Source organism: Nematostella vectensis, chromosome 9 (genome assembly GCF_932526225.1).
Source record: "Nematostella vectensis chromosome 9, jaNemVect1.1, whole genome shotgun sequence".
Taxonomy (NCBI): domain Eukaryota; kingdom Metazoa; phylum Cnidaria; class Anthozoa; order Actiniaria; family Edwardsiidae; genus Nematostella; species Nematostella vectensis.
The window spans coordinates 4,594,700-4,619,567 of NC_064042.1; the positions used below are offsets into that span (position 1 = coordinate 4,594,700).

Below are 24,868 nucleotides of genomic sequence, written 5' to 3' on the forward strand. Positions count from 1 at the left end.
CTTCCTCGTTTTCAATGTTCATAATTTAAACCTTATTGGCTCTACCTAATGTTGGGAGACAATTTATGGGATAGAATTTCGTTTTATTTTACTGTGATTGTAAGTATTGTGCGAAGTCACACAACAGACGGTGTTCATAGGCCGAGCGCCTAGAGCCTGTTATGTAGAATCGATGAGTCTGCTTCCAAAGACTTACTGGGAGTTGTGAAGATTCATCAGACGTTTCTGTTTCGGTAGAGCGGACAGAGCAAAAAAATTGCAAGTTTTCCCAAAATAAGGTCTGGTTAACTTCGGTAAGCTTGAATTTTTGTTATGTAAACCAACATATCAAAAAGTGTTTTATTCTAATATATTCGTCTTCGAGATATGAGACTTGAAGTGCAATTTTCAAATGTTCAAAGTATGAATTCTCCTCGTTTTAAGGAAGAAGTCGGGCTCCGATCAGAAATTAAGCCAACTTTGCTCGCAAATATCAAAATTCCATATCTTAGTCAGAGGAACTCCTTGTATGCGGAAATTTGAGCTTATATATTGAGAATTTGAAATTTCCATGCCAATTATTTGCTCTGTCGGTATAGCGCTTTTGGCCAGACACGCACCCTTCCACAACAGCCCTAACACCTTCCCCCATGGTCTCACTGAAAACCTGTGATACATAAATTCTTAGAAAGACGATGATTATATACCTCTTTCAGATAAGTTGCACCCGAGAATCCATGTGTCGTAACCCGCGGTGGTTCATGGGTAGCGGATAAACGGCTGAATCCTTGTATCTGAAAGTTATGTGAATGTTCATAACAAATTTAAACAAGAATTCTACAGCTTTTGAGATCTGGCTTTTGTATTTTTTGCTTATTTGATTGATACCCATGATGCACTGCGGGATACCATACACAGATTCTCCAAGTGTAACCTTATTTGAAATAGGTGTATTCCAGCCGAGCGCCTAATCTCCTCCGCAGGCAACTCTATTGACAAAAAATCGCTAAGCGGTTTGGGCTACCTGTGTTTCGACACAGGGAGCCCGGTTCGTTTTCCTTTTTTTCGGTATTTTCTTTTCTCTTTTAAAAAGAAGACTGCGGAGGAGGCTAACAAGCGCCCTGGGCCGAGCATTCTGTCACTATAGCCAGAGCCCATGCGCCTGTGCCCATGGTCTTACTAGAAAACATGGAGAGGACGACGATTGTTATGTTCCAGCCGAGCGCCTTTGTCTGGGCACCCTGTCACTCAAGCAATAGGAAGATGACGATATACGCACCCTGATCTGTTGTGTTTATGTATTGCCAATACATGGTTGGTAACTTTACAGATATGGACGCATATTTCATTCCCAATTAAAACATAGTTTTATAATAAATTTATAATAAGCATTATGCAATGGCTGTACAGGAAGAAAGAATAATTACAAACAAGTGATAGGCAAGGTTAAAAAGCTACATAACTACAAAAAATTCGAGTAAATTGTGATTAAAGAACTCTTTAAAATGGAACAGAAGTATGGGTCTTTCTATATGGTTACAATACTATTCAACTCGTTTATCTAGATTTACAATGATGCAGTACTAAGACTAATATAACTCAGGGGCGGATACAGGGGCTGGATTAGGTGGATATCCACCCCCTTTTTTTAGCCAAAAAAATTGAAAAGTCACTTTGTTTGTAGAAACTACGGAGAAGGTACTGCCCATGTGCTATCGCATCCTTGACTTTGCTGACTCGATAAATTAAATTTAGCTTGAAGTAACAGTAACAAGCCGTCTAACCGGCAATTATTTACCCCCTATTTTGAAATCCTGGATCCGTCCCCTGTAACTCTGTGTATTTTCAGAGGCGAACTAGAGGGATGCTCTGCTCTTAAAGACCGATCTCTTCAGAATTTTTTTTTTTTTTTTTTGTCATCTCTTTATCTGCTACAAGTCCAGTGGCGGATCCTGAGGGTTTCAGGGTGACCGGTTCACCTCCCCTCCCCCCCCCCCCCCCCCCCCCCCCCCCGGCAATTTTAGGAGACATCGTATGGGAGCCCTGCTAGCCAATGGCCGCCATCTTGGATAACGCGCTCCGCAGGGGGAAGGGGGAGTTATCCAAGATGGCGGCCATGGTATGCGAACTTCGTGGGTTTTCGTGCCGGAAAAAACTATCAAAGTTAGAGCCTTGCTAGTCTACTCTGAACGAAGAATAGATTGGTCTACTCTAACCCTCGAATAGGCTGTTCTGATTCAAATCTCGTAGAAGCCGGCTTGACTTACGTTGGTGTCTGCGTCGTACATGGCGCTTTGATACATCTCGGCATTAGCTATCTCGTCACTAGTCTCACTGCCTCGATTGTAGACTGCTCTTGTGACAGGAAGCTCACCAATTTCTATCCCTTCATTCACTGAGGCGATTTTGCCCTTATATGACGGTGGCTCCCATGGCCCTTTGCCCTTATATGGCGCTGGTTTGACGGGTGTTGCACGACTAGAAGAGGTTGGTTCTTCATAATACTAGAGGAAAGTATGGAACATCTCAGTTAGTATGAAGCATTCAAAGTATGATCATGGAGTTTTTAGGCTAAGAAACAAAAATAGTTTATGCATAGCTGTCAACTTCGCTTTAGGAAATATCTTAAGAAAATACAGTGAATGTATCAGAAGTACCAAGATAGCTTATGCGGGAGAATACAGTAAATGTATGGATATTTAAAAAAGAATTAGGCTTGAGTAAAGGTTCAAAATCTTGAAATTTAGCTGCCAGCTATGTTTATGAGTAATTCGTTGGGCTCAAATAACCTAGGAACTTTAAAAAAAAAAAAGAAAACATACAAACGAACAACCTCCCTAACACCCCTCCTCAGAATCTTCACCCCTGGAAGTACAAAATACAGTATTTGTCTATTTCAAATAGGGTTGCACACTCGGGACGCTTCTGTTGTTACCCACAGTGCTTCACGGGATGCCAAGCAAGTCAGCGTATAATAAAAACATATCCAGGTTTGGAAAGCTATATCATTTTTGTTTATATACCTGTAAACATTCATATAGTTTTCAAAGACCAGTATTCAGCTATTTATATTATGCTACCCATTAAGAAGTGCGGGCTACGATACACGCATTCCAGACGGCAACCTTATTTTAAGTGGGGGCATAAAAAAAACATTTTTACCAGTCCCCAGTCCCCTATACTTACCCAGGTACCAGTAGCGACTTCACCAGATGCAGACAATTGCCTGGGTTATTGGAAGAAAATTTTTAAATACCTTAGAATTAAAATATATACCATGACTTGTCATAGAAAGGAGGAAATAAGATAAGAAAAAAAAATCTCTTGTCACATCGTGCGTTTGCATCACAATTGCAGACCAGTCCTTCACGGTCTGTTGCTGGCAAGTGTTGCGACCTAGATGGAAACCATCTTCCCCATTCCCTCTTGCTCACAGTCAGCCACAGGAATCCCAAACGCAAGGGACCAATTTGCACCAATTGTATAAAATGTATAAATACCTTCTTGTCCTGGCTGTTATTGATGTAAATCCTGCAAACACACATTGATGTCTTTTATCAATTTATTGTAATTATCCTCATAGCCACAATCTCCACAATGTTCCATGCTCGTTTAGACCGAATTTTTGTCGATCTCAACTTTTTTCTTATTACCATTTTTGTCACCAAAGACTTCTAGATTCAATGATGAGATCATAGTTAAAAGAGGTATAAAACAAGGATTTTCTGGAATCGCACTGTTTTTTTTTTTTTCACTTCGAATCGCACCTTTTTTTACTTCAAGCTGGACACATCCTATAGTTCATCATCTTTTTTCCTCCCCAGCTAAGTGACCCACCTCTTTTCCCCTTGCGGCATATGAGACATAATACCAGAAGAAACAACGCCAGCCCCAGTATCCCGACAGCCAACGCGAGCGCAATGATGGAAAAAAACTCAAAATGCATGTCCTTACACACCGCTGAAAAAAAAATTATCTCATTATAACCATGACAACAACGAATCCGTTTTACAAATGCCTGGTTTATGCACCCAATCCCTTTTTTTGTTATTTTAACATTCGGGTTAAAAGTAGTTCGGTTTCGTGAAGTTCTAAAGTAGCTCGGGTCCGTGGAGTTCGAAAGTAGTTCGGGTTAGTGGAGTTCGAAAGTAGTTCGGGTTAATGGGGTTCTAAAGTAGTTCGGGTTAGTGGAGTTCTAAAGAAGCTCGGGTTAGTGGAGTTCTGAAGTAGTTCGGGTTAGTGGGGTTCCAAAGTGGTTCGGGTTAGTGAAGTTCTAAAGTAGCTCGGGTTAGTGGGGTTCTAAAGTAGTTCGGGCTAGTGGGGTTCAAAAAATGGTCGGGTTAGTGAAGTTCTAAAGTAGTTCGGGCTAGTGGGGTTCTAAAGTAGTTCGGGTTAGTGGGGTTCTAACGTTGTTCGGGTTAGTGGATTTCTAAAGGAGTTCTGGTTAGTGGAGTTCTAAAGAAATTCAGGTTAAGGGGTTCTAAAGTAGTTCTGGTCAGTGGGGTCCTAAAATTGTTCGGGTAAGTGGGGTTCTGTTTGAGGGGTTCTAATTTAGCTCGGGTTTGCCAGGTTCTAACTAAGTTCGAGATAACGGGGCTCTATAAGTAGTTCGAGATAACGGGGCGCTCTAAAGAGTTCGAAATAACTGAGCTCTATTAATAGTCCAAGATAGCGAGATTCTATTGTATTCACCTTCCCCGTCGGTCATGGCGTACAATATCTCGGTAATTTCCCCGCTTCCACTGTTGTCCATATAAGCGAGGTGCAACGTATGAAGAGACGCCTTTTCCAGTCCCTCCACCTTGCACACAAGTGATGACGTCACGTCATTTGTATTACACGCTTTCTCCGGCTTAGAACCGTCGGTTGGCTTGACACGAAGCTGAAGCTTCGCCTCTTTGGGGGAGAGATGGTTACGCCATGTTGCCTGGATGAGGTTGGTGCTTGTAGTTATGCTTGGACGCTCACTGTTAGCTGATTAGAAGATAGATCTTGTGAGAGGGGACACAATCGTGAATAGCTGGTGTATTTTGAAGATGAAAAGAGAGACTCCCCTTTTAGGGGAGAGAGGGTGGTTAAGCCATGTGGATTTTAATGATGGTATTTAAGGGCGTAGTCAAGGGGTGGCCCAGGGGGCCCGGACCCCATTAGATATTATCTAAAATACAGGAGAAAACGCCTTGAAAGGACATTTTGGGTCCCCTCCCGTTAAAAATCCTGGCTACGCCGCTAGTATGTGTCTCTCGCAAGCTCACTGTTAGCTAATTAGAAGATAGAGCTGTAGTATGACGCGATCAAGATGGAAGATTGGGTAGGGTGATTGGGGAAAGGTATAGATAGACACTTATTGTTGGCTTACATCATAGTATAGGGCTGTGAGTTAGTCCAAGATGGACCCCCTAAGAGAAAGGACATGTGGCAAGGGCAAGAAGGGGGCCGTGAGCAGGGAAACGATTTTGGAAAGAGGGAATCTATATGGTTTTATTTAGAGGGTTTAGGTAAGATAGATAAACAAGACTAGAGAGCTGAGACCAGTGAGGTTCCAGTGAGGAAGGAGGGAATCTGGATGGTTGTAGTCAGAGGGTTTAGGTAAGATAGAGAAACAGGACTAGAGAGCTGAGACCAGTGAGGTTCGAGTTTGGGTATTGTCTATGAAGAAAGCAAGATGGAGGTCTCATTGGAAGATAAGCGGAATAGAGGAAGGTCAGACGGAGTGAAAACGGAAGACAAGACAAGGGTGTAATGCGGGATTTCATTCAGGAAAAGAATATTACCTCTGTTAAGCGTCCAACTAAGTGACTGTGAAAGGTGTCCAATAGGAGGAAAGGTGACCAGTAGGAGGAAAAGGTGGCCAGTAGGTGGAAAGGAGTCCAACAGGTGGAAAGGTGGCCAGTAGGTGGAAAGGTGGCCAGTAGGTGGAAAGGTGGCCAGTAGGAGGAAAGGTGGCCAGTAGGTGGAAAGGTGGCCAATAGGTGGAAAGGTGGCCAGTAGGTGGAAAGGTGGCCAGTAGAGGGAAAGGTGGCCAGTAGGTGGAAAGGTGTCCAATAGGTGGAAAGATGTCCAATAGGTGGAAAGGTGGCCAGTAGGTGGAAAGGTGGCCAATAGGTGGAAAGGTGGCCATTAGGTGGAAAGGTGGCCAGTAGGTGGAAAGGTGGCCAATAGGAGGAAAGGTGGCCAGTAGGAGGAAAGGTGTCCAACAGGTGGAAAGGTGGCCGATAGGTGGAAAGGTGGCCAGTAGGTGGAAAGGTGGCCAATTTGGAGGAAAGGTGGCCAGTAGGAGGAAAGGTGGCCAGTAGGTGGAAAGGTGTCCAATAGGTGGAAAGATGTCCAATAGGTGGAAAGGTGGCCAGTAGGTGGAAAGGTGTCCAATAGGTGGAAAGATGTCCAATAGGTGGAAAGGTGGCCAGTAGGTGGAAAGGTGTCCAATAGGTGGAAAGGTGTCCAATAGGTGGAAAGGTGGCCAGTAGGTGGAAAGGTGGCCAATTTGGAGGAAAGGTGGCCAGTAGGAGGAAAGGTGGCCAGTAGGTGGAAAGGTGTCCAATAGGTGGAAAGATGTCCAATAGGTGGAAAGGTGGCCAGTAGGTGGAAAGGTGTCCAATAGGTGGAAAGGTGGCCAGTAGGTGGAAAGGTGTCCAATAGGTGGAAAGATGTCCAATAGGTGGAAAGGTGGCCAGTAGGTGGAAAGATGTCCAATAGGTGGAAAGATGTCCAATAGGTGGAAAGGTGGCCAGTAGGTGGAAAGGTGGCCAATAGGTGGAAAGGTGGCCAGTAGGTGGAAAGGTGGCCAATAGGTGGAAAGGTGGCCAATAGGAGGAAAGGTGGTCAGTAGGAGGAAAGGCGGCCAGTAGGTGGAAAGGTGGCCAGTAGGTGGAAAGGTGGCAGGTAGGTGGAAAGGTGGCCAGTAGGTGGAAAGGTGGCCAGTAGGTGAAAAGGTGGTCAGTAGGTGGAAAGGTGGCCAATAGGTGGAAAGGTGGCCAATAGGAGGAAAGGTGGCAAGGTAGGTGGAAAGGTGGCCAGTAGGTGGAAAGGTGGCCAGTAGGTGGAAAGGTGTCCAACAGGTGGAAAGGTGGCCAATAGGTGGAAAGGTGGCCAGTAGGTGGAAAGGTGGCCAGTAGGTGGAAAGGTGGCCAGTAGAGGGAAAGGTGGCCAGTAGGTGGAAAGGTGGCCAGTAGGTGGAAAGGTGTCCAATAGGTGGAAAGATGTCCAATAGGTGGAAAGGTGGCCAATAGGTGGAAAGGTGGCCAGTAGGTGGAAAGGTGGCCGATAGGTGGAAAGGTGTCCAATAGGTGGAAAGGTGGCCAGTAGGTGGAAAGGTGGCCAGTAGGTGGAAAGGTGTCCAATAGGTGGAAAGATGTCCAATAGGTGGAAAGGTGGCCGATAGGTGGAAAGGTGTCCAATAGGTGGAAAGGTGGCCAGTAGGTGGAAAGGTGGCCAATAGGTGGAAAGGTGGCCAGTAGGAGGAAAGGTGGCCAATAGGTGGAAAGGTGGCCAATAGGTGGAATAATGTCCAATAGGTGGAAAGGTGGCCAGTAGGAGGAAAGGTGGCCAGTAGGTGGAAAGGTGGCCAATAGGTGGAAAGGTGGCCAGTAGGTGGAAAGGTGGCCAGTAGGTGGAAAGGTGGCCAATAGGAGGAAAGGTGGCCAGTAGGAGGAAAGGTGTCCAACAGGTGGAAAGGTGGCCGATAGGTGGAAAGGTGGCCAATAGGTGGAAAGGTGGCCAGTAGGTGGAAAGGTGGCCAATTTGGAGGAAAGGTGGCCAGTAGGAGGAAAGGTGGCCAGTAGGTGGAAAGGTGGCCAGTAGGAGGAAAGGTGTCCAACAGGTGGAAAGGTGGCCGATAGGTGGAAAGGTGGCCAATAGGTGGAAAGGTGGCCAGTAGGTGGAAAGGTGGCCAGTAGGAGGAAAGGTGGCCAGTAGGTGGAAAGGTAGCCAATAGGTGGAAAGGTGGCCAATAGGAGGAAAGGTGTTCAGTAGGAGGAAAGGCGGCCAGTAGGTGGAAAGGTGGCAGGTAGGTGGAAAGGTGTCCAATAGGTGGAAAGGTGTCCAGTAGGTGGAAAGGTGTCCAACAGGTGGAAAGGTGGCCAGTAGGTGGAAAGGTGGCCAATAGGAGGAAAGGTGGCCAGTAGGTGGAAAGGTGGCCAATAGGTGGAAAGGTGGCCAGTAGGTGGAAAGGTGGCCAATAGGTGGAAAGGTGGCCAGTAGGTGGAAAGGTGGCAGGTAGGTGGAAAGGTGGCCAGTAGGTGGAAAGGTGGCCAGTAGGTGGAAAGGTGTCCAACAGGTGGAAAGGTGGCCAATAGGTGGAAAGGTGGCCAGTAGGTGGAAAGGTGGCCAGTAGGTGGAAAGGTGGCCAGTAGGTGGAAAGGTGTCCAATAGGTGGAAAGGTGGCCAGTAGGTGGAAAGGTGGCCAGTAGAGGGAAAGGTTGGCCAGTAGGAGGAAAGGTGGCATATAACCAAATTCCAGATTCATTTTCCAAATTCATTAATTGAACCACACCTCAAAAATTTGTAGTAAGATTATACATCCGCCATTGAAAAGAAGGATTATAACTTTTGCGTGAGAAGAGAGATTACATGTGACCACCTGCTATATTTGTCATTAATGTTTGTAAGTAGGAATTGCATGTCGTCAAAATTTTGTGTCGAGAATAAATATTAACCATTCGAATCTTTTTATGTCAGCTTATGGGGTACGATGACCATTTATATCATCAGCTTTATTAAAGCATCATACAACATAAAAGTCTCTTGAATCGAAACAACAGTTCGGCTGATTATATTGTTTTGATTTTTATCCTTTATGCCTTTTAGTCTACATTCTTCTCGAATACCGTACAAAAACTTTTAAAGCATTTGTTAAAGTATTCTTAATCAAATAGTTGACTCGGTGCTTTTCAAGATTTTACGCTCCATTAATACCTTGTTGAAATGTACTTCTTTCTTTGTTGTGCTTTAACTGAGATAATATAAATAGTTTATAATAACCCTTTCTCCGCACTTACCTTCACAAGCAAGTAAAAATAGAGTGAACGCCGCAATAGCACACTTCTCCATTTTTAACAAAGATATTTGAACTCATCAAAGTTTTGCGATATTCAAGCAATAACAAACCAATACAGCGGGGCCTCTCAACGCTCTACGTGAAACCTGGTATACTGATTTTACTATTTTAATAATCATTTCAATTGGTCTGTTGTTCGTCTTTTGTTTAGAGTCACAGTGGGAACCGCCTTGCAATGCATCAAATGGATGCTTTGAATGGTTTCTAGAAAAATCAGACAAGAGAAGAGAAAAGCTAAGAATCTCTTGCTCTAAATCGAAAGAGACCAGTAGCAAGGTAGCATGTCTTCTCAAGATTCCGAGGCGAGGGGGGATCGGGGGAGGCGCTTAAACTAAGAATTCACCTATTACCTGAGAACATCACTCGAGTGAGTCAAAATCCCGTTTTATTTATAGCCGCGAGCAAGGATTAAAAACATTTCCAGAACCATAACAGGACAAGCTTTCGATGATAAAATGTTGTTGCTGGTAGCACTCTCAGTTTTCGTTACTTCCTAACTGATTATACCTGCTCCCATCAAGACTCCCATCATCGGGGTCTCTGCAATACGTTTAGGCGAGGCGCCTCTTTGGGGAAGGCGCTTATTTGAGGAAGGTGCTTACTGTATCGAGCAATAAAGGAATACTACTATTTTTAAGTAAGGCTGCACTCACTCGAGAATCAATGTGCCATAGCTCGCAGTTTTGCTACCATATATAATTAGTTGTAATATCCTGTTTTTCGTGAGCCACAAAATGAATGCTACACCCATACAAACCTGGCTTAGCTTTTATTTACGCTAATTTAATTATCTATTTGATTGCCGGGAAGCTCTGCGGGCTTGACAAATGGATTTTCAGAGTAAAACATTATTTGAAAACAACGAGGATTATATATTTTTTCCAGCTCGGAGCATTTTTACCCACATTTTCGATGAGCATGCGAATACCGCAAAATGTCTAGTGAGAGCGAGATTAAAAAGACTGAAATGTACGGAAGCCCATGAGGGCCACTCAAGGTTTTCGTTAACAACATCTCACCTTTCGGTCACGACTTTGAACTATTTGCGTCACGACAACTCACTTTGAGTGTCACGGCAAAGCACTATTTGATTATCGCTTAAAACATTGCAGGTTTAGTTCACCATATCGCACTTTGTGTCTCAAAACATCACACTTTGTGTCTCAAAAAACTCATCATTTTGCCTTTGCTTAAAACATTTCAGTATATCGCTCACGACATTCAATTTTGTGCTTATAACATAGCACTATTTGTCTATTGCATAAAATATTTGACTTTGTGCTTTATAACATGGGACTTTGTGTCTTAAAAAATCTCGCGATTTGCCGAATGCGCAAATCATTTAATGTTTTGTCTATTGCATAAAATAATTAACTTTGTGCTTTATAACATGGTACTTCGTGTCTTAAAAAAATATCGCGATTTGCCGAATGGCCAAATAATTTCAGTTTTTGTCTATGCATAAAATATTTAACTTTGTGCTTTAGAACTTCATTTCACAAATTTGAAGAGAATTTTCAAATAACTGGATTCTATACGAATGACCTGTGAGCTCCCTACAAGGACTAAAAACTAAACAGAACTTCAGGATAGGCCGAGGAAAAGGAGCCTTAGCGATACGGGATCAAAGGCTGAACTGGTTGAGAGCTCGCTCGAGCTTTATTCAGTGTTCTACAGATGCAGGTACCTCTAGCTCGCCTTGCGGGGCTTAACCTCGGTGTAACATGTTATATCAATACCTCAACTGCATAAGTTATCTCAGGAGAAACTGACTCGATGGAACGCTAGATCCGCATATCTTTAAATCGCTAGACCGTTGGATCACTAGACCGTTGGATCCATCGGCCCGATGGATCGCTGGGTCGATGCATCACTGGGTCGATGCTTCGCTGGGTCGATGGATCGCTAGGCCGATGAATAGCTGGGTCGATGGATCGCTGGATCGATGGATCTCTGGGTCGATGGATCGCTGGGCCAATGGATCGCTAGGCCTATGAATATCTGTGTCGATGGATCGCTGGGCCAATGGATCGCTAGGCCGATGAATATCTGGGTCGATGGATCGCTGGGCCAATGGATCGCTAGGCCGATGAATATCTGGGTCGATGGATCGCTCTGGGTCGATGGATCGCTGGGCCGATGGATCGATCGGGTCGTCGAGGCCGCGTTTTTCGGTCTGCCTGTGTGGCCAAGATGGCGGCATCAGTCGACCCCGTACGTTGTGTAAAACTAATCAAATCATTTAATATTGTATCTTAAAAAGGCGATACCCCGTCTAAAAAAAGGTTATAGTATCAAATGCTAATTGTTTTCATGTAAAGTATTGCGTGAAAAAAAACGAAAATAAATGTTAGAGAAAAGTAATTTCTCACTTGTTGGTATTCCTGTGTATTTTGGACAGCGGTAGGAAAGACAACATGGCGATCGTAAACTATTATTATTACTTATCGATTTTACTCCTTTATGTTGCTGTTTTTATGCGTTCTGCGGCCCACGTAAATGAGGAAAGTGTAAAATTTATCAAGTTGATAATTGAGACTACTGACGACATCGATAGATGTACATTTTCGCCTATTACTGCGTTCCCACGCGGCCCACGTGTTCAGACGGCCCTTGGAAACTCAGCAGAAGCCTTTCTTGTCCCTGACGTTATTCTCTGGGACCCCATTTCAGCGTTCCCAGATAGTTCTTTCCAGTGTCCAGCATGCTTGGAGATATCGGAAATAGAGTACCTTCGTCCCACAAGATGGAAGGATGGGGTAACAGTACATGACCAGCCAAGAATGCTATTTGGTTTACGGAACAGTGCCCTTCTTGTGAGCAGGGTATATTTTTGCCCCAATAAACATCAGATCCTTAGCCACGACAAAAGAATCGTAACACCCCTCGGATCAGAACACGTACCGTTTGTTTTTCTCCTGAGATAACTTATGCAGTTGAGGTATTGATATAACATGTTATCAGCATAAACACTGTTAGTGGCTTGTGACGTCAGTTGTGAGGTTCTTACACCGAGGATCAGCCCCTTGCGGGACTAAGGCCCCAATGATAACTCTGCGGACATCGGAAGCCTTTCCTCCAAACGATAAATCACGGCATTTGACTTTGTTTATAACTTAGGCAGCTCATCGCATTAATACTAATAATATCTAACTTTTTTGACAATCATTTACAGCATTCCACATTATCTTAGGCAACGACTCACAATATTTTATGCAATAGACAAAACCTGAAATGATTTGCGCATTCGGTAAATCGCGAGATTTTTTAAGACACAAAGTACCATGTTATGAAGCACAAAGTTAAATATTTTATGCAATAGATAAAACCTGAAATGATTTGCGCATTCGGCAAATCGCGAGATTTTTTTAGACACAAAGTTGAATATTTTTTACAATTGACAAAAACTGAAATGTTTTGAAGCAAATTGTCTCATGTCGTGACGCCAAGAGTCAGATGTTGTTGGCGATTTGCATAATGTGCCATGACGCAAGCCTACACATCCAATCGTGTGTGACAAATAGTCACATGTCGTTGTGCAAAAAGTCCAATGTCGTAACGCAAAAAGTGCAATCTCGTGAAGCACAAAGTGCGTTTGCAAAAAGTGAGTTTTTTTCTACATAGACAAGTATGCTTTGCAAATAGGCTAGGAACGTAATTGCGAAATCCTGAGCTTAAATTGAGATATATAAGTAAATATAAATATTAAATCAAGATTATAAGCCATAAAGCTCAGTGAAATAAATAGCATTGTTGAAAGACAAAGTAAAAAGTTCAGCATTGCGACCCATTGTGAGTCGTATTATGAAATGCTGTAAATGATTGTCAAAAAAGTTAGATATTATTAGTATTAATGCGATGAGCCGCCTAAGTTATAAACAAAGTCAAATGCCGTGATTTATCGTTTGGAGGAGAGGCTTCCGATGTAGAGTTATCATTGGGGCCTTAGTCCCGCAAGGCGAGCTAGAGGTACCTACATCTGTAGAACACTGAATAAAGCTCGAGCGAGCTCTCAACCAGTTCAGCCTTTGATCCCGTATCGCTAAGGCTCCTTTTCCTCGGCCTATCCTGAAGTTCTGTTTAGTTTTTAGTCCTTGTAGGGAGCTCACAGGTCATTCGTATAGAATCCAGTTATTTGAAAATTCTCTTCAAATTTGTGAAATGAAGTTCTAAAGCACAAAGTTAAATATTTTATGCATAGACAAAAACTGAAATTATTTGGCCATTCGGCAAATCGCGATATTTTTTTAAGACACGAAGTACCATGTTATAAAGCACAAAGTTAATTATTTTATGCAATAGACAAAACATTAAATGATTTGCGCATTCGGCAAATCGCGAGATTTTTTAAGACACAAAGTACCATGTTATGAAGCACAAAGTTAAATATTTTATGCAATAGACAAAACCTGAAATGATTTGCGCATTCGGTAAATTGCGAGATTTTTTAAGACACAAAGTACCATGTTATGAAGCACAAAGTTGAATATTTAATGCACAGACAAAAATTGGAATGATTTGCGCATTCGGCAAATCGCGAGATTTTTTAAGACACAAAGTCCCATGTTATAAAGCACAAAGTCAAATATTTTATGCAATAGACAAATAGTGCTATGTTACAAGCACAAAGTTGAATGTCGTGAACGATATACTGAAATGTTTTAAGCAAAGGCAAAATGATGAGTTTTTTAAGACACAAAGTGCGATGTTTGAGACACAAAGTGCGATATTGTAAACTAAACCTGCAATGTTTTAAGCGATAATCAAATAGTGCTTTGCCGTGACACTCAAAGTGAGTTGTCGTGACGCAAATAGTTCAAAGTCGTGACCGAAAGGTGAGATGTTGTTAACGAAAACCTTGAGTGGCCCTCATGGGCTTCCGTAGAAATGTGCTAGCCTCCTCCTCACGGAAGTAAAAAAGAAAACGTCTATCAAATGTGGATTTCCTGTGGACTCCTGTCCGCTCGTGGAGCATGGTTAACGGCGAAGATAACGAACCGTATATGATATGATGAACTGAAAGCGGTTTTAATACAAAGCGTCCTGTGGTTAAGAAAGAAACACCTTAAATTATCAAATCGAATTAAGATAATTTTTACCCATTTTAGAACAGTTTTATTTCATGCCTCCCACATTTTTGTTTTTATGTAGGCCAATAAAAGACTCTCCTTTTTTGTGTCGACAACTTTAGGGATAAGATTTTTTTTTTCGGCCATACAGCTGTCGTTTTACAACACCACAATTAATTGAATTACAAATATTTTCAGAGACCATTTCTTATCTTAAAAAATCTTTCTATACAAACAAAATCTTTGTTTAGAAAATGGTCAGATATTTATTGAATATAAAAACGACAGATCAATCTTTAAACTGACATTTGGATTATATTTCCATCAATCCTCCTTTCGCCTATTTGACAGCAAGATTCTAACAAGAAAACTTTCTTTAAGTTAACCATCATTATTTTTTTGTAAATATTAATGACTTGCAGTACCCCGGTTATCACAAGCCCCTGATGGAAACACAGCATGTTTGCAAAGCTGTCAAGTTGGAGTCCAGGGCTACAGAGTAACACAATCTTCTTCTTATGCTGCCAGGGCACCATATTTCAAGAATTCGTTTGAGATGTTTACATAGTCTGGCCTTTGGACCAATTTCGACATGGCTTCATATTTCTCCTCTAAATGTAATTTTTCGGTATACTTGCGTAGACGAGGTATAAGCCTATGTTTTGTGCTAATTGTGATACTTGCTTTGCTAAATTTCCTCCTGATAAAACTTGAGCTACACAGGACCGGGAGTTCTGGTGATACGACCGACAAACAGAACAAAGCTTGGGATATGATAACAAAAGAACCGCGAGTAAAGAGAGCGTATATCGAGCCGAACAAAGCAAAGAAAATGAAATCTAATGGTGTGTATGGCGGTACATTAGCTGAAGTGAGACATAAACCTACGATGTCAGACAAGCATATCCCGTTACATACAACTCTAAAGAAAAAACACAGTCCAACTAAACTTGAAAACACAAGAAAAAATACTAAAGGCATGGAGAAAAAACCGATATCAGATGCTGAAGCAATAATTAATATCACGCGGCTTTCGTCGGAGGCTTTGCATAAACTATCAGAAGAAGAGGATTTCAATACATGTCCAAAGTATGGAGTGACAAAGATTGATTTACCCTACGGCAAATGTAGACCGCACCAAGCGAGCAAGGAAGCATGCGCGCTTGCGAAGGAGCTTTACTTTCTAGAGGCAACTCTAACTGCATGCAAGACTCCCCCTATGCGAGATATCTGCTTTATTGTCCGGAGTGAATTTCCTAGATTTACAGTTCGGTGTTTTCGGGGGCAATGTCTAGAGGGAAACTCAAAAAGACCTCTTCTTGTACAATCAGTCGACCCTTTCGATGGAAAAATAGTAACTGCTAAGTCTTTTTCTTTCGTTGAAGACATGGAGCTAGAACTCCCGAGAATTCTAAAAAAGTGCATCCAAGACCAATTCCCCTTTCTATTTATAAAATGCACGCGACAAGAAAACCACAAAGAGCATGTCACGCAATTAATTCCGGTCAGAGCCGAGATGCTGCTCGGTCAGCGGTCGTCAAAGCCTCGGTCCGCGCATGCGCTTAATGTGAATATTTTACTTTTAGATTCTGTCTCTCGCGCTCATTTTTATCGTTCTTTACCTAAAACTATAGCGCTATTCAAGGAGTGGTCTGAATCAAATAATGCGCCCGCGGAGATATTCGACTTTGAGTTGTTTCAATCTGTGGAGGGGCATACCGCTGAAAACACGCATGCGCTGTTCACTGGACGATTCCTTCCGCCCCACAAGGAGGAGGAGAACCTCCCAGTAGAGATGGGCTACCTGTTTGGGCGTTTTGCGGGGGCTGGGTACCAGACCATGTGGCAGGAGGATCTGTGCTGGGAAGCCCTTTGGGGACTGATGACTGACTTGGCCGTGTGGGAGTGGGAAGGTCTTCGTGGGGAGATGAAAAACAACCACATTCATGACACAGGTGAGAGGTTTGCACGTTGCTGTTTATGTGACGGACCAAAAGACAGACAGACGCACGGACGGACGGATGAATAGACACAGACAGAAGACCGAGAAACGCAAGATATACAGACGGACGAACGGACAGACCGTGGGACGGGCGGATAATGGGGGGGGGGGAAGAAGTTAGACGGATAAATCGTAGCTACATATTTCTTTCGTTGAAGGCCTGACGCACACCAGCTGTGAGATGCTTGCTCAGTATGGATTAAATAACCCATTCAGCGGTCCACCAGGTGATCAAATCTGCTACAACGGTCAATTCCAACACACCTACCTTCTCAACTACACCCTGGATAAGCTACGTGGCATCAGCAGAGATGCGCATGCGCAAGCGATGCTTTCTTACATGAGCCTCAGCGTCGGTCACGACCACGTGGGAAGAAGAATTCAAACACTGGACCCCGCACTGGTACAGTACGTGACGTCACTCGCGCATGAGCAGAAGACTATTACTGTTATTCTAGCAGACCATGGGAACACGTACACGGAGTTTGCGTCTACTATTCTTGAAGGTCGCTTTGAGATGTTTCACCCGCATTTATTCGTGATTGTTCCTCGAGGTGTGAGTAGGATTTTAGGTGAAGAGGCAATGGCGGCCTTACGGGCCAATCAGAGGAGACTTACCACCATGATTGACATACACCATGCGCTAATGGCACTAGCAGGGCCCATACCTAAAGGTGTCCGTCCTGTCGGGATATTTGGACAGATTCCGGAAAGGACGTGTAACGATGTTGAATTGAGGACTCCTAATTTATGCGTCTGTGAAGGATGGGATAGTCCTACAACAAACGATACCTCAAAACTTGCCCTGGTCGAATTTGCAATTGGGCAGCTCAACAATAAGATTGATAGACAGTTCCTTCACTACAATACCAAGGATAACAGAGCGCTTTCTACCTTAACAAAGTCCTGTAGCCGTCTTCATCCGGTGCGATTCGAGAACGTTCGAGAGCGCAACTCTCGATTTGGGTCTCTGATTACTTCTCTGGATATCTACGTCAGACCTTTCGTTGCCAATGGTGATCTTGACTTAACTTCCGGACATGCGCACTTAGACATTTTTCACGTAGAAGTAGAATCTACCGAGTCACCTAATTTGAGCTCTATGGATTTGAGGATTTTGAGTTACGATAGAGTGACGGAGTTTGGCAAGTTCAAGCAGTGCGCAGACCCAGGCGTCTCTTTAAAGCTCTGTATATGCTCCGTAGAACCAAGGCACACAGTCTTTCAAAGTCTTAAATCGCTATTAAACATAATTCACAGACCTTGGAAAATATCAGACAACAAAGTGTCTATCACGACGGTCGATAGGCAGGGGTGTGTTTATTTGATTATGCGTAATTATACGTTTTCATTTGCTTTTGAAGTCTTCAACCAGTGCGCAGATAAAGGATATTTATTACTAGTTACGACTAGGGACTCTAACATTAAGTTCTCGACGTCTCCTCCCTTTGAGATCAACGTTGCTCCTGAAAGTGTTACGTTTGCGTTTTCGGCGCGAAAGGACATCAATTACTGGGAAAGTAGCTTAGAAACCAGAATACAAGTCATCAAGATAATCAATAGACGAAATGAACCGCTAGCATAATAGCCCAAGGTTGATATTATCACAAGTAGAAGACTGATTTTTTTCCAAGTCTTGATAAATAGGTTATCGCATACTGGGATACAAAACCCTTCCAGTCAATGCTATTTTTGATATTGCGAAATTACTTTTGTAATACTGTATGTGTAATGTTGCTTTTAGTGAAGAACTGGATTATTACAAGCGGGATGCTAGTGTATCCTTTAGATGGTACACCAAAAACTGGTAGCCGACACTGCCAAAGATTTTTCAGGGTAGCTTTTCTCTAAAGAAGTCTTATTAAAGACGAAAATTTTGCAAAATCGACTGCCTGTTTTTGGTGATCCATATTTATACTCTGGTTAAAGACTATCTGGGTATTTTGATCTTACCTACGACTTCGTGTCATAGACATGCTTGAAGTAAACACCACTGTTTTGATACAGTAGATTAGCCCAAGTGTTTTTTTTTTCTGGGATTTCTGTCCTTGGTGATAAACCGTGAGGCAACATGGGGTCTGGGATGAGTTTCCTGTAACGTCACAGCTCTTTTCAACCACAGTAAGTCCAACCAGTTTCCAACACGGTTTATCACTGTCCTAATGTCCAAAAAAATTATAAAAAAATATTATGAATTATTATAGGGCTGAGAAAAAAAGTTATTTAGTTATAGAAAAGAGAAAATAATGTGAAAAAAAGGGAGAGAAAAAAATGAGGCAATTGGCTTAGGATCGAACCTCACACAGCTCATATAAAATGCGAAAAAAAATAGACCATACTTCCAGACATGCGCTGAAACACCGTATGGGCAGCATAAAGCTTTACGGCTAAGCTGGAGATTTCGGCTCCAGCACCGCTATCTAGCGAACTGTACAACACAAAGGAACCTGAGGTACCCGCGCATTAATGGGGAGGCAATAACCAGGATCCCAGCCCTGTCTTAGTCGGTTACGCCACGCACAGCTCGCTGAGATGTAGAGTGAAAAATATCGAAGTCTTTTTCACGCTTGCGTCTCTTGGGGGGAGGGGGGGGGGATGCAGCTATAGTAGTCTGACGTCATCATGCACAGCGCACTGCGTGCCTTAGTTTTTTTATGGTCGTCTTTTGTTGTTTTTTATTTTGCTACGCACGTGGAACACCGAAATTAACTAAATTATGCTGATATGTACGAGATGCAAAAATGGTTCTTATACTCAGCAATAAAAATCTGTGCTTTAAACTCTTGCAAGCTTCCAACTTCGGAAGGGCATAGATCTAGACTCGGGGGGGGGACCCAATCTTCATATCGCGCAAAAATCATAAAATCGCTTTCAGGATTTCGCCGAAAAGGTTGCTAGATATCAAAAGATGTCACCTACAAAAAGTCCAAAATTTTTCAATGCCTTAAAGGCCTGGCTAAACTAGGCGACATGTTAAGCGAGCTGCTATTAGATTTGTCTCGCGCTACAATGTCTTTCTGGGTGGCTAAACTGGGAGACATGTTAAGCGAGCTGCTATTAGATTTGTCGCGCGCTACAATGTCTTTGGGTGGCTAAACTAGGAGACATGTTAAGCGAGCTGCTATAAGATTTATCGCACGTTACAATGTCTTTCTGGGTGGCTAAACTAGGCGACATGTTAAGCGAGCTGCTATAAGATTTGTCGCGCGCTACAATGTCTTTCTGGGTGGCTAAACTGGGAGACATGTTAAGCGAGCTGCTATTAGATTTGTCGCGCGCTACAATGTCTTTGGGTGGCTAAACTGGGAGACATGTTAAGCGAGCTGCTATTAGATTTGTCGCGCGCTACAATGTCTTTCTGGGTGGCTAAACTGGGAGACGTGCAGGCGGCGTGTTACATTGCGTGACACGTCACGCTCGCGTTACTTCCCGTAACTACACGCCCTGTAAAATAGATTACTACAATCACAGGTTATATATGATAGTCCCAGTTTTTAAACTATCTTTATTTGAACATTTAAATTTCAATCAGATTCGTATTTTTATAAGACTTTGGCTGGATTAACTAATTTATGATTAACTGGCGCGTGTTATATTCTCACTAGGGAATATCGGGAAAAAATAGCCGAAAATAAGGCGAAATCGTGGATAAACAGGTTTAGATATCAGCATGGGCTCCTGTTACATAACTTTAGCACCTCTATGGCTTTATATTCTGGACCCGATTCTGGATATTTCACTTCAAGTCCTTGCGACGCCACGGAGAAGACCTCAAGCCGTTTTGTGACCCGCCCTCCTCCCCGCAGCGATGAAATTATGCTTGCTCACGGGGTCATCCGTTCGCAATTGCCTCGGGCTTGCTCTCCCCATATCTTAGCCTTATCCTGAGGCATTGTTCACGGGTTACCCTAGTGAGAATGTATAACTATAAACAAGCCAAGTCGGTAGCATGCGCGGGTCACTACGCATACAGCGCATTGAATTGAGTGAATAACGGGTCGAGGATTTGTGTGGGTTCTTTAAAGGTCGGAGAGTAAAATAAAAGTGCCGCAGATATAAATAGTTCCCTAGATGCAGACAAATAACAATTCTTGTTGAAATTGAAAAGTTTAAAGTATACGGCTATTCTATAGCCCGTGGTCTAATTACAAATGTGCAAACTGAGTTGCTTAGCAACGCGGCGACCAATAGGGTTAGAGATTATTTTATCACGGTTTATAGAGTGGCTTTTATGCTCTTGTTTCTTTTTTATGCCTTGTAAACACAGAGGGTTGTTTTTTTTTATATAAAAAAATATTTAACCTGAGGGTCTGCATTATAAAATCCCCTCAACAAGTTTTTGTCACCAGAGAAAATCTTTAATTGTAATCATATTTATACGACTGGCCTAATATTGAAATTCTTTTACCTCCCAATTGGCTTATTGTGCTAACTGTTGATACAAGCGACGATCATTATAGCAAATAGGATACCAAAAGGTCAAGAACAAGGATTCTCTTCTCTTTTCACGTGAGAACACCAAAGATATTTAGTGCTCTGAGCAAATTCAAGTAAGTGGCGATTTAGCGAGATGAATTGAATTGTAGGACAAAGTTTATTTGGGCAAAGGTAACGAATTTTTGCAATTGAATGAGATATGAAAAGAAGGGGGAAAGAAAAAAACAATGGTTAATGGTTAAAGGATATTGCTCTACAAAACTGAGGCTCTTAAGATTCTTTCAATTAATAATAACAGTTCCTTAAGACTTTTCAAATGTAAAAGTTATAAGTCATACTGCAGTAAGTGAAATCCATGTTATGTTATGAATTTCAGTATTATCCATTTAGAATGATGAAAAAATGATGGATAGAGGATAAGCGTTACTAGAGCCGTTCGGCCTCCTACGTTGGTATTTCTTGAATTATTTATACGTGTTACCACTCCATTATTTTTTTCAATGCTATTTTTCTCTCAATACACATTGTGTCATTTTTGTTTATTCTATTCCTTCCTCTTTGAGGAACGCTCTTTGAGGAACGCTCTTTGAGGAAGGAATAGAATAAGAATTTTTTATTACATTTTTCTTTTCTTCGGTGATCTGTATAACATGAATTATGTACGGTAACATGGAAATGATCTTGTAACGGTACGCGATGAAATAATACAGATCAGAAGCTTTTTCGCACCACTCACGTTCAAATTCATGTTTATCTTAGGATCAAATGTTTACTAAAAGAAATCTTTTGGTTTTGAAGTTTATGCCCGCGGAAGTATCTAAGACGAGATCTAGCAAGGCGGAACATTAGACGCTAGATTACATTGTTCCGGAAAGATAAGAAGGCGATAGGTTGCTATTAAAACGGCCAAAGCCATGAGGAAATAAGATGTAGAAAAATGACGTTGTTTGATTTTCGTTGGTCAACTGGGGCCGGTCCCTGAAAAGCGGATTAGCGCTTACCCAGGGTTAAATTTTTACCCCCGGATTAGTTCTGTTCCCGAAACGCTGGTTAGCGCTAACTCTGGATTGGTTTGGAGGTAAAATTTAACCCTGCTCGCGAGGTGGGTTAACTCGCTACGATTTAGTTGGCGTAACACACGCCTCCTAAACTTTGTAGTAGAACTAAAGTTATATAAAATGAAGTTGCCGACAAAAAGAGAGACCTATGAGACCTTCGTTGCGATGCTGACGACAGAGCGAAAAAATGGCATGAAATTTTCCAATTCTTAACAATAAGTTCAAGATTCCGCTTACAAGGAGTTTCTCTGACAAAAAGCTTAATTCCAAATATTAAAGAAACTTAGAAGATATGAAATTTAGATATTAGCGAGCAAAGTTGGCAATTCTAGTAAACAACACATCCATAATCTTATCGACTAATTAGAGCGTTGGTTTTATTATTGTTGCTTATATGCAAAGAATTCATTGGGATCATTCGCTATGCATGATGCCACATTGAACATTTGAATATTCCGAATAGCTAAACGTCTTCCTTTGCCTCCCTTTCATACGACATTAACAAAAGCGATTGCAGTCCGTTTACAAAGGCGGTATTGTGGCTTATTGTAGTGAAACAAGTTTGCCAAATAGTCGCTCGTGTAGTAGAACTGTCAAAGTGGAGTAAACAGCAAATACAGGATATTCTAAGGTATCTTAAGTAGTAGTAGGGAAATGGCGCAGCTGGCGCAACTTTTTGATCTCCCCAAATTTCATTCCAAAAGTGGCGCAAAAGTCTCCGCACACCTCCGCCAAGCCCCGCGACCTGCGCATGCGCGAGTTTGCCAGAGATCTCTTGCACGACCAAGCCCACCTGTCAATCACTTTGTCACGTGACGGCCACGCCCACCTGTCAATCACTTTGTCACGTGATAGCCACGCCCACCTGTCAATCACTTTGTAAAAAACCTGTCAATCACTTTGTCAAGGACCTGTCAATCACTTTGTCACGTGATAGCCACGCCCACCTGTCAATCATTTTGTAAAAAAAACCTGTCAATCACTTTGTCACGTGATAGCCAAGCCCACCTGTCAATCATTTTGTAAAAAACCTGTCAATCACTTTGTCAAGGACCTGTCAATCACTTTGTCAAGGACCTGTCAATCATTTTGTCACGTGATAGCCACGCCCACCTGTCAATCACTTTGTCACGTGCTGCACTTAGGGGGAGCTCGGGAGGCTATTCTGGTCTAAAGACGTATGGGGTCCTAGATAAAATGACATTAAAGACGGAGGTTAAGATTAGAAATGGTGCGGCTACCGCCGGCGGTTGTTCGGTGCCGGAGGTGGATGTGAGTAACACTGCGGATGCGGGGCCTGAACACTGCTGTTGTGACGCTGATTACTATGAAGACTCAGAATACGGAAGCTTCGACCCCGTTGGGTTTGTGGCCGGAGCGGCGACAATTGTCCTTGGTGTTCTAGCAATGTTAGTCTCCATGCCACGGTATGACGAAAAAAGATGGGTAAGATACTAGTCCACGAATGTGGTGCGGAGACTTTAGACCCCACCTAGGGGGAGCTCGAGGGGGCTAGCCTCTCAGCTTCACATCTAGAAGGCCTTTGAAAAGTGGTTTAAAGACGTGAACAGTCTAATAAAATGGAGGAACGAACAGTTGAACGCACGGTTGAAGATCGGTCACCACCACCATACAATATCCCCAACGGGCCGGTGCCCGAGGTTGACGCCCCCATCCTCGTGCCGGAATTTGCGCTGTTTGACCGAGCCCTCGCCGAATACGAGACTAGTAGAGCCTCCTTGGGAGACGAGGATAGTAGTAACACCCTTTGCAATCATAACGACCTAGTCACAGAAGACGGGGTCACTAGTTGCTTAGAGTGCGGGGAACAGATGCAGCGCGTGATCGCGCACGAAAGGGAATGGGGTTTTTACGGACATTCCGACGGCAAACGGTCTTCGGATCCAAGTCGGGTCCAGGTACGTAGGTCTGAGGATAGAAATATTGACAAGGATGTGGAGGACATGGGTTTTAGCGGGGTAATTGTAGCCAAAGCTAACGAGATATACACTCAGGTGACGAAAGGCCAGATTTTTCGCGGCGACCCACGGAAGGCGATCGTCTTTGCGTGTATCTACTACGCCTACAAGATGTCCGGTAAGTGTCAGACACCGAAAACCTTGATGGAGACTTTTGGATTGAGCAGGAAGAGTTGCCTTAAGGGTCTAAAAATCTTTAGTATTAACATGCCTAAAGATTACTTACTACATGGAACGTCTCCCACCGTCGTGGACCACATTCGCGACGTGATGGACAGATTCTCGGCGTCCCCCGCACAGAAGGGAGAGGTGGTCCAGCTCTACTACAGATCTAAGAACCGCTCGTCTGAGTTGAATCGCGCTCGCCCACAATCCTTTGCGGTCGCTTTAACCTATTACTGGGTACGGCTAAAGGGGGTCGATATTACACTTAAAAAATTCTCCGAAAGAACGGGCGTCTCCGAGTTAACCATCAGTAGGAAAGCGAGAGAAGTGGCCACAGTCCTGGGTACGCCTGGTGTGGTATGATGTTTCCTGATTTCCAGAGAAATCAGGATTTCCAGAAGACTGTCAGTTCGGAGTAGATGTAAATTGACACATCTAAAAAATTCGAAAAAAGTGGTTTAAAGACGTGGATGTAATAACAAAATGGATATGCAAAGTGCTGGGAGTCTTACAAATCTTACCGTGGAGGATCAAGCCGCCACCTTGGTGAGGTGGGGAGCCACAGACTTTGACGAGGCTATGGCACGCGCGGCGGCGGAGGGGTGCGTCGAGGCCGTGAGGTTGTGTAAAGAGTGGGGCGCGTCGGATTTCGACGAGGCCATGGCGAGCGCGGCGGAGAATGGGCACGCCGAGATCGTTAAGATGTGTTGTGAGTTGGGCGCCTGTGACTTCGTATATCCAGCGTCCATGGCCGCGAAAGGCGGGCACGTAGAGGTTTTGAAAGTGATGGACGAGTATTGTGACGACGAAGAGGCCATGATCTGTGCTATGAGTGCTGCGGCGGAGGAAGGTCAGGTGGGGGTTGTTAAGTTAATGATAGATCTAGGTGCCGATGTCGATGTTGGTTGGGCCACCGATGAGGCGGCGTACAATGGTCACGTTGAGGTTCTAAAGTTGCTTAGAGAAAACTTCTGGGAGTTTGACCCGAACTATGCTATAAGACCGGTCATCGAATCCGGTAACGTTAATGCTGTGAGGTTGTGCTTGGAGTGGGGCGCGACCGATCTCATTTGGTCTATGGGCCGCGCGCGATTCTTGGGTCTACACGAAATTGTCGCGGTGCT

At 43.3% G+C, this 24,868-nt stretch overlaps 3 protein-coding genes across 3 annotated transcripts; 2 read left to right on the plus strand and 1 right to left on the minus strand.

Moving 5' to 3' along the window:
* Positions 1–2,216: 2,216 nt before the first annotated feature.
* LOC116621522 lies at positions 2,217–9,339 on the minus strand. The gene is made up of 6 exons (XM_048732358.1): positions 8,976–9,339; positions 4,672–4,953; positions 3,817–3,939; positions 3,480–3,510; positions 3,166–3,205; positions 2,217–2,483 (listed from the first exon to the last, which is right to left on the minus strand). The coding sequence occupies exons 1-6, from the start codon at positions 9,025–9,027 to the stop codon at positions 2,217–2,219; spliced, it is 795 nt and encodes a 264-aa protein (XP_048588315.1). The 5' UTR covers positions 9,028–9,339.
* A 4,453-nt stretch (positions 9,340–13,792) lies between these two features.
* Positions 13,793–18,114, plus strand: LOC5510977. The gene is made up of 2 exons (XM_001631338.3): positions 13,793–16,058; positions 16,264–18,114. Exons 1-2 carry the CDS (start codon positions 14,696–14,698, stop codon positions 17,688–17,690), a joined length of 2,790 nt encoding a protein of 929 aa, XP_001631388.2. The 5' UTR covers positions 13,793–14,695; the 3' UTR covers positions 17,691–18,114.
* A 5,066-nt stretch (positions 18,115–23,180) lies between these two features.
* On the plus strand, positions 23,181–24,107 carry LOC125572208 (transcription initiation factor IIB-like). The gene has a single exon (XM_048732379.1). It carries the CDS (start codon positions 23,181–23,183, stop codon positions 24,105–24,107), a length of 927 nt encoding a protein of 308 aa, XP_048588336.1.
* Positions 24,108–24,868: the final 761 nt, after the last annotated feature.